Source organism: Micropterus salmoides, unplaced genomic scaffold (assembly GCF_014851395.1).
Source record: "Micropterus salmoides isolate LMB-PRFRI ecotype aquatic unplaced genomic scaffold, ASM1485139v1 Ms_hic_scaffold_16, whole genome shotgun sequence".
Taxonomy (NCBI): domain Eukaryota; kingdom Metazoa; phylum Chordata; class Actinopteri; order Centrarchiformes; family Centrarchidae; genus Micropterus; species Micropterus salmoides.
Genome location: NW_024040707.1, coordinates 25,218,126 through 25,226,851, shown reverse-complemented (window position 1 = coordinate 25,226,851; position 8,726 = coordinate 25,218,126). Strand labels below are relative to the sequence as shown.

The following is an 8,726-nucleotide window of genomic DNA, read 5'->3' as shown; positions in this document are numbered from 1 at the left end:
TCAAACTCTCTCATATTCACACTCCAAAGAAGTAAAACACTTGAGGACACCACAAACTGTGGATGCTTTTGAACGTGAAAACCCACCTTATTAGGAGAGCTTTTGATTGATTTGTTTAAATATAAAGTGCATTGCAAATAAAAAAAAATAAATAATTATTACACAGAACACAGAACCACTGCTTAAAGTGAACAACAATTTGCAATAATCAAGAAACATACTGAAAGAAATTGGAAATCAGATCTTGGAAGGAAAATTCATCTTTTAATTCCTGCAATAATTCTAAGTTGAAAGAAACAGGATTGGACCTTATTTATGTGCCACTCAAAGTTCATGTTCAAAGTTTTTTTTAGGCTTGCTTAACAATAGCTGCTAAGGGACCAAAACACTGCTGTATGTCCTGAGGACTGATGATTTTGTCTGAGTTAAGTTGGAGGAAGTTATCTGACAATATCAATTTTTTATAGCTTTTATGCATTCTTGCAAATGGAGCACTGAGTGTGGTTGCTTCCTTGCATTTGAGCTCTTCCAATGAAATTGGGCTAAACTGGCTTCATAGAGAAGCAGGGTCTGGGCAGTCAACCATAGGGAACCGTAGAGGAAGGCAATATTTGAGAACCGAAGTCAATTACTTTAACAACAAAAATATGATAAAAAGAATGATAAAAAGATTGAATGCAGGCCGGAGTCCAATAGTCACCTCACCCTGCACTAAATCAGAACACAGCACAAAGCGATGCATAGGAGCAGACAACAGTTGCATACCTATTCCCCTTAACAGCACACAACCCCCATTGTCTGTTTCTGTAGAAAATGGGAGAACAGACTCAATAATGTAAAAGTCTAGAGCACCTGTGTCTTAATTCTTGTTGCTTCCTGACAAAGACACATAACCCTCACATATGAAAGGTGCATAACCTGGATCAAATTCTTCTGAACTCAGGTCAAGCTGAGTTGGCATCTCCGGTTTCTCTAGACTTGAATCAGAAAGTGCAGCAGCAGCTGGTTGTGGATTGGTATGGAGTTTGACAGCAGCGATAAGTTCACCAGTCCGGAGTGCAGGAGCAGCAAGAGCAACAGGCTTAGGTCTCCAGCTACTTGGTGCCTTGTTTTTTGCTTTAAATACTGGACAGTTAAATTTCCAGTGATCTTTCCAGTGATCTTTACCATGACAAAAATTACAAGTTTGTCTTAGATCTATTTTACCCCATCTGTCATGCAGGAACCTTACCACTGGGTTGACCTCCTTTACTTCCGGAACTGCTGGCGATAAGGTCCGGCCCCAGTTCAGAAGCTTTTAGCACTGCAGACTTAACTTTACTGTAGTCCTCACTTTCCACTGAGCTTAGGGCATGATAGCTTGCCATTCAGGACGAGGAGGTGTGGCGGTCCACCCACTCTCTGGACGAAGCCCTCGATCTGCTGTTGACAGAAGAACGGGAGTTGGATGGCTCCACTCTTCCCATTCACGGGTCTCCGAGCGGCTCCTCGCTTTCCCCGTTCCGACCTCCGATGATGCCGGCCTCGACACTACTAGGTTGCTGCGGTGAGGCAAGCTAACAGGGAGCTAATGGATAGCTAACGTGACGCTCACATGCGGTCTGCCTTGATCAGCCAGCCAGGGAGACCCCGTGTTCCCACGTTGCTCCACATTAGCTGCGTCTAATGACATTTAGCAACCGGTTTCATTAGCGTTAGCCATGGCTAACCTGCAGCTTGAAGCTCAAAGCAAAAAGCAGTACACTCTGTTCACGATCAGAGGTCCCTTCACGCACCCCTCCCCACAGAAACTGTATGAGCCCACAACAGCGGACATTCGCTTCGTGTGGACAGAACATATACACACCCAGTACAGATATTTTTGTGACGAAGGAATCTGCCGAGCAGTGTATGATGCTGCTGACATTATGCACATTCCCCCGGCAGTGCCCAGCTGCGAGCTTGTGCATAATCACAGCATTAATGGCACAGTCCTTCTGTGCGTTGAGGGGTTCCCCCAGGCTGTGTCAAATGAGCCCTTGAAGCGGTCATTACGCTTCATGCAGACAGGATAGCACTACAAACCACCCTGCGTGTAGTGTTATCCTATCGCCGCTCCACACATTACACAACTTTCAAAAGGGCTCGGGTTACACCCTTGCTCAAAAAGCCCTCTCTTGACCCAACTCAAGTTGAGAACTATCGACCAGTGTCTCTTCTACTTTTTTTATCCAAAACTATTGAATGGGCAGTATTCAAACAGGTCTCAGAATTCCTCTCAAGGAATGACCTCCTAGATCCATACCAGTCTGGTTTTAAGAGTGCCCACTCTACTGAAACGGCTCTTCTGTCTGTAACAGAAGCCCTAAGGTCAGCCAAAGCTGCAGCCCAATCCTCAGTTCTTATCCTTCTTGACCTATCAGCTGCCTTTGACACAGTCAACCACAGGATCCTGCTATCCGCTCTCTCAACAATGGGCATCTCGAGTAAAGCACTCCTGTGGTTCGAATTCTACCTCTCGGGGCGTTCCTACAATGTTTTTTGGCAAGGACAATTATCCTCCTCCCACTTCCTCTCCACAGGGGTGCCCCAAGGCTCAGTGCTTGGGCCCCTTCTCTTCTCAATTTACACCACCTCACTGGGGCCGATCATTCACTCGCACGGCTTCTTACCACTGCTACGCAGACGACACGCAACTCTACCTATCCTTCCCGCCAGGCGATCCCACTGTCTCTGCGCGGATAACGGACTGTCTATCGGACATATCTGCATGGATGAAGGCTTGCCACCTTCAACTAAACCTCTCTAAGACTGAACTCTTGGTCATTCCAGCCAAACAATCTATCCACCATAACATCAAACTACAAATTGACTCCGCAACCATCACTCCAGCCAAGGTGGTGAGAAACTTGGGTGTCATGATTGATGACCAGCTGTCCTTTTCAGACCATGTTGCTGCTGTCTCTCGTTCATGCTGCTTTGCTCTATACAACATAAGGAAAATCTACCTACCTCACTCAGTACACCACCCAGCTTCTGGTACAGGCCATGGTTATCTCTCGCATCGACTATTGCAATGCCCTCCTAGCAGGTCTTCCAGCTTGTGCAGGTCTTCCAGCCCTTACAAATGGTTCAGAACGCAGCAGCGCGTCTGGTTTTTGATCAGCCCAAAACAAACTCATGTCACTCCATTACTCAGTGACCTCCACTGGCTCCCCGTGGCCTCCAGAATCAAATTTCACACAAAGCAATCCCAGTCCCGGCTATTCTCATCTGTGACTGTGTGAGCTACCACACGCCATCAGAGCAGGGGCGTCCCTCTCTAACTTCAAGAAGCTCTTGAAAACTCATCTCTTCCGAGAACACTTCCTCCTAACTCCTAACCTCTAACATGCACTTCCTGTGCTCTTCTTCTTCTATCCCCTACAATGATCTGATCTTGTATAGATTGCACTTTTTGTTAACTCTTACTTCCTTCCCTAGGTATCTACCTCATTGATGTGATATGTACTGTGAGCTCTTACTAGTATTTATTGCTGCTCTTACTAGTATGTTTTGTCAGTTGTAGATCTGTAGTTGATGCTCTGTTGATGCTTGTATGTTGTTCCTCAAATGTAAGTCGCTTTGGATAAAAGCGTCTGCCAAATGAGTAAATGTAAATGTAACATGGTCAGGTGGCTGGCCTGAGCCCACATGTACACCTCCCCCACCCTCTTCCCTTGCCGGTCGAGCGGCGCGGCGATGAGCCCCTGCCTCCCTCCCCTCACCAGGGGAGTGGCATAACAAGGCTGCAGCTGGCCACATGGCTTTCATGCCGTCTGGCCCAAACCCAATAACGATAGCCAATGGAACAACTTTGTAGTTACCTTTAAACGTTCAATCTCCAGGACTTGTTCTCAAGCACAGAACCTCTCCTTGTGGGCTCATAATAGTTCCTCATGCTCTCTCTCTTGTTGGTACTACAGTAGCATCATTTCTTTTGTTTGTTCAAAAGTCAATTCACCAAAGTCAGACAGAGATAAACTTAACCTGTCCTGCAACAGTGGACCAGCGGTATCTTCTTGAGTGGCCATCACATCACCTTTTAAACCAGTAGAGATTGCTAATGCTGGAAAACTTCAAGCTGTCCTAACTGGGTCCTTAACATTGTCAATATGACCTCCTTATGACCCTGCTTTGGAAGGTCTACTTCATAATACTCTGCAATTTTCAGCACCTGGTTTTTAGTATAAAATCCTCCACATTAGCCATCTTTTCAACAGGGCGACACCAGACAATACTCCTCAAACAAAATGGAGACAAAGGAACCCACTACCCTGATAGCAAATTACCCCATTACTGCCCTGCTAGTCACCAACAGCAGATCAAGTCAGACACATAAACAAATAACAACAACCATGAATAAGCCAGACTAAACAAATATTTTACAGTTTTAACCTGGAATACAGTTATTTATTTAGTTATTTTTTAAACAACCTTTTGGAATACCTCTCCCCTCACTAAAAGCCTAAGCAAACTATTAAACCTCTGCCTTTGTCTCCTATTCCTGCAGTGTCTCACCCTTTTGAGCACTTGTTGATTGACTGTGTCGGTATGTTTCCCAAGTCTAACGGTGGAAGTTTGTATCTGTTGACAGTGATGTCTCAGTCCACACAGTATTCTGCCCCATGTCCTTTGGCCAACATTAAAGCTAAATCTGTGGTTAAGGCTTTGAGTTAGTTTATTTCTATCTTTGGCATTCTAATTTATTCCAAGATTATTTACTCCATTCTTGATTACTCCAAGATGGCGCTCTGTAGTGTTTTTTTCGCCCTGCAGACGGGAGGTTGATCAGCTGGTTCTCTGGTGCGGTCAGAACAACCTAGAGCTTAACACGCACAAAACTGTGGAGATGATCGTGGACTTCAGGAGGAGCCCCCCCCACTCTGCCCCCCACACCATACTCAATAGCCCTTTGTCTGCTGTGGAATCCTTCAGGTTTCCGGGTTCCACTTTATCCCAGGACCTTAAGTGGGAGCCCAACACCATCATCAAGAAGGCCCAGCAGAGTATGTACTTCCTGCGCCAGCTCAGGCAGCTCAACCTGCCTAAGGATCTGCTAATGCACTTTTACACAGCTATCACTATCTGGTTTGGATCTGCCACCAAAAGGGACAGAGACAGACTACAATGGACAGTCAGGACTGCCGAAAAAATCATCAGTGCCAACCTGCCGTCCTTTTAGGACTAATACATTTCCAGAGTCAGGAAACGAGCCGGAAACATCACTGCAATAGTGTATTGATTAATTACAAATATATACTGACATTTAGACTCTCCTCCACTCTGTAGGGCAAGAGCCTGCAGGACTTAAAAATAAGGCAAAAGCATAAAAAAGTGTGCAACGTGTTTCAGCATCGTCAAGGTAACGCGATTAAGGGGCAAAGTGCTGTCCCATTCCTGTTTACAGCATTTTGAGCCCTTGCAGTCTCTCAAACTCTATCACTTTCCAAGTGACATCAGTAAAGTCTATGAGGCTTCAGGGTTTAGGGCTTAGGGGGGACATTGGGATTGGGCCAGAGTTACCAACCTCAGCCTCCATCAACTCAGAGGTCAGGGATAAGTTCTGTTAGCATTAGCCTTTTATCTAAAGGCAGAACTCATTAAAAACTCAAATCACAGCAGGACTCACATAGGACAAGTCAGATATTACATAGAACAGAATACAACAGTTTGCTCACGTTCAAGTTACAATTAATAATTTTTATAAACTTTTATCAATGGAGGGTGGCTCAGCAGCAACCTACCTCTCACTCTCCGGTCATGTAACGTTAAACGACCGGAGCATGTAATCTCGGACCTACTTCATCACGCTGACCACGTCCACCACCCCACAAATTAACTTGCATCCAATCCCAAGTAATATGAAAAAGCAAAAAGAGCATTTATACGTTCAAAAGCTTGGAAGTGTTTTCTTCTTCTTCTCCTCCTCGATTGGGAAACAACAAATTGGTGCATTAGCACCACCAACTGGTAAGGAGTGTGGATCAAAGGATTAGTCCATATTTTATTTATACATTAATAAATAAAATAAACTCATACCCTCTCAACCATTCTGTTTAGTCTAAGATACTGAAGAACATGCTCTTCTGTTTCTCCTTGCCCACAGTAGTCACAACAGCCTAAGTTATGTTTGCCTATTTTGAATTATGTACTGTTAGGTCCAATGTGTCCAAGTCCAAGTCTTGATTGATTGTTTGGTCTCTCCTGTTACATCCTGCACATCTTATTTCTCCAACTATCCTCTGAACTCTGTAAAACCACCCCACATTTCATTCTCTGTTTAGTCATGCTCTTGATTTCTGTTATACTGAAGCTAACACATTAAGAGATAGAAAAAGGTTTCACTGTTACCTCTGACCAGTGGGGGGGTTACCTAATTGGTATCTGTATAGCTCACAGCATTTTCATTTACATATGAAAGCCTCCCCTAGACCTAGGGGAAGGGGGGATTATTAATACAATAAAACTATTAAGTATTTCTTTTCTTCCTGTGTGTGGATTGATTATTTGCATGAAGCATAGTGCATTAGTGTTAGTGTCAAATAAATAATAATTGGAATAGGAATTGTTCTTTACGTGATGTCTTTTCCAAGGGCTGTAACCAAGGCTGTGGTCACTAGAGTCCATGAATCAGCCAAAACAATACAAACTACCTGTTATACTCGAGAGTGATGAAGATGCAGAGAATGACGTACAGAGTGAAGGAGGAGGCAGATCAGTGTGAAAGAGAGAGACAGACAGGAGGGGATGGAGAAGAGGGGATGTGGAGAGAGATAAATCAGCTGTATGACAGAATTTTTGCTTGGAAAGCTGTGTGTTCAGCAGCTTCTCCTCTCCTCCCCTCTCTCTGATGATGCAGACCTCGGAGGAAGCTGAACTCTGCTTTCCACAACTCCTCAACACCTCCTGCAAGAAGCACATTCGCCCTCAGTCTGAGGCAATGTTCATTTACATTGTGATGTCCTCCATCTCTCTGCTCACTGCGGCTCTCAACCTGCTGGTCATCATTTCCATCTCCCACTTCAGGCAGAGTTAAATATCTTAGAATTGATAATGTTTTGTTGTAATGAGATCTGAGCATTACATCCTGATGGTTTGATGAGACTTTTGTTTATCAACAGTGCTCACAACAGCCACATTTATACACTGGAGTTTCAACTGTCATTACTGCTTTTAGAAAACAACTACTTCTATTGGTGATAATGTTGTTTGTGGTTGTAACATTCACAGTGATGATATTCTCTCCCTTCAGGCAGCTCCACACCCCCACCAACATCCTCCTCCTCTCTCTGGCTGTCTCAGACTTCCTTGTGGGCCTCCTTGTGACGCCATTTCAAATCCTCTTCACAGAGCCCTGCTGGCTCCTTGGTGACCTGGTGTGTGCTCTGTTTTATCTTATACCCTGCATCACGCTCTGTGCCTCAGTGGTAAACATGGTGCTCATATCGGTCGACCGTTATGTGGCTATCTGTGACCCTCTGCACTACCCCACCAAAATCACTGCAAAGAGAGTTCAAATCTGTGTTTTCCTGTGTTGGGGTTACTCTGTTTTCTACAGTGTTGTGCTTTTATATGATAACCTGAAACAACCAGGCCTGTATAATTCCTGTTATGGAGAATGTGTGATTATCATAACAGGAGCTATTGACCTTATTTTCACATTCATCATTCCCATCAGTGCCATCATCATTCTGTATGTGAGAGTGTTTGTGGTTGCTGCGTCTCAGGCTCGTGCCATGCGCTCACACATTACAGCAGTCACACTGAAGAGTTCAGCGACTGTAACTGTTAAGAAATCTGAGCTGAAAGCAGCCAGGACTCTTGGTGTTGTTGTTGCTGTGTTTCTCATGTGTTACTGTCCATGTTACTGTGTCTCTCTCTCAGGCTATGACTTTGTAATTGGTTCTTCAGCTGAGGTAGTACTGATTTTTCTGGTATTTTTTAACTCCTGTCTAAACCCTGTGATCTACGCCTTTTTCTACCCCTGGTTTAGAAAATCTGTTAAACTTATTATTACACTTGAAATACTGCAGCCTCACTCCAGTGAGGCCAACATACAGTAGAGAGGGACTGTGGAGTGACTTACACCAGGCTTTTCTGTGAAGGAGGAAATGTGTTTTTGATGTGCTGTTGCTGTGAAGAAGTGAACTGAAGTGAAGAGGACTTAAATTCACAAATGCTGTTATTCTGTTAATGTTGTACGCATGTATTGATGTTAGTATCTCCATTGTATCTTCAACGCAATTTGTGGACAAATGGTATTCCAGTTGTTGAGTATGTGATCATGCTAATCACCACAATGAAAGGAAAAACATTTACTGTAATATTCCAATGTCAACAAAGTCAAACTTAGTCAGAAATGACTATTTTTGTGTCATATTTTTGTGCAACACGTCTTTTATTGCCACCATAAATTAGTAAACTGGGCTACAGTTTCGTATGAACACTTCAAACTGATGTGGGTAAACTCATAGTTTCAAACTCACAATTGCAATATTAAAATAATCATTAATGTCCTTCATATTTAAGTACAAGAAACTTGTTAATCTTATTTGTTATAAAAAAAGAAATGACTTGAAAATAAAGAATGGTGAGTAAGGTGTTTGCAGGTTGTACTGTATATAGTGCATTTTGAGCTACTTTATACCCATTACAATACAACATAATCTAATAATTTAATTCCCTTTAGATCGTTTTCATGTTTG

The 8,726-nt window shown here is 43.6% G+C and overlaps 1 protein-coding gene across 1 annotated transcript; it reads left to right on the top strand.

Moving 5' to 3' along the window:
• Window positions 1-6,874: 6,874 nt before the first annotated feature.
• LOC119905197 (trace amine-associated receptor 13c-like) lies at window positions 6,875-8,084 on the top strand. Its single transcript, XM_038721973.1, has 2 exons — window positions 6,875-7,047; window positions 7,274-8,084. The coding sequence occupies exons 1-2, from the start codon at window positions 6,875-6,877 to the stop codon at window positions 8,082-8,084; spliced, it is 984 nt and encodes a 327-aa protein (XP_038577901.1).
• The last annotated feature ends 642 nt before the right edge of the window (window positions 8,085-8,726 follow it).

Coding starts and splice junctions, on each gene's coding strand:
- LOC119905197 (XM_038721973.1), top strand. CDS start 6,875: ATGCAGACCTCGGAGGAAGCTGAACTCTGCTTTCCACAACTCCTCAAC. Junction 7,048..7,273: donor ATTTCCATCTCCCACTTCAG/GCAGAGTTAAAT, acceptor CTCTCCCTTCAG/GCAGCTCCACACCCCCACCA.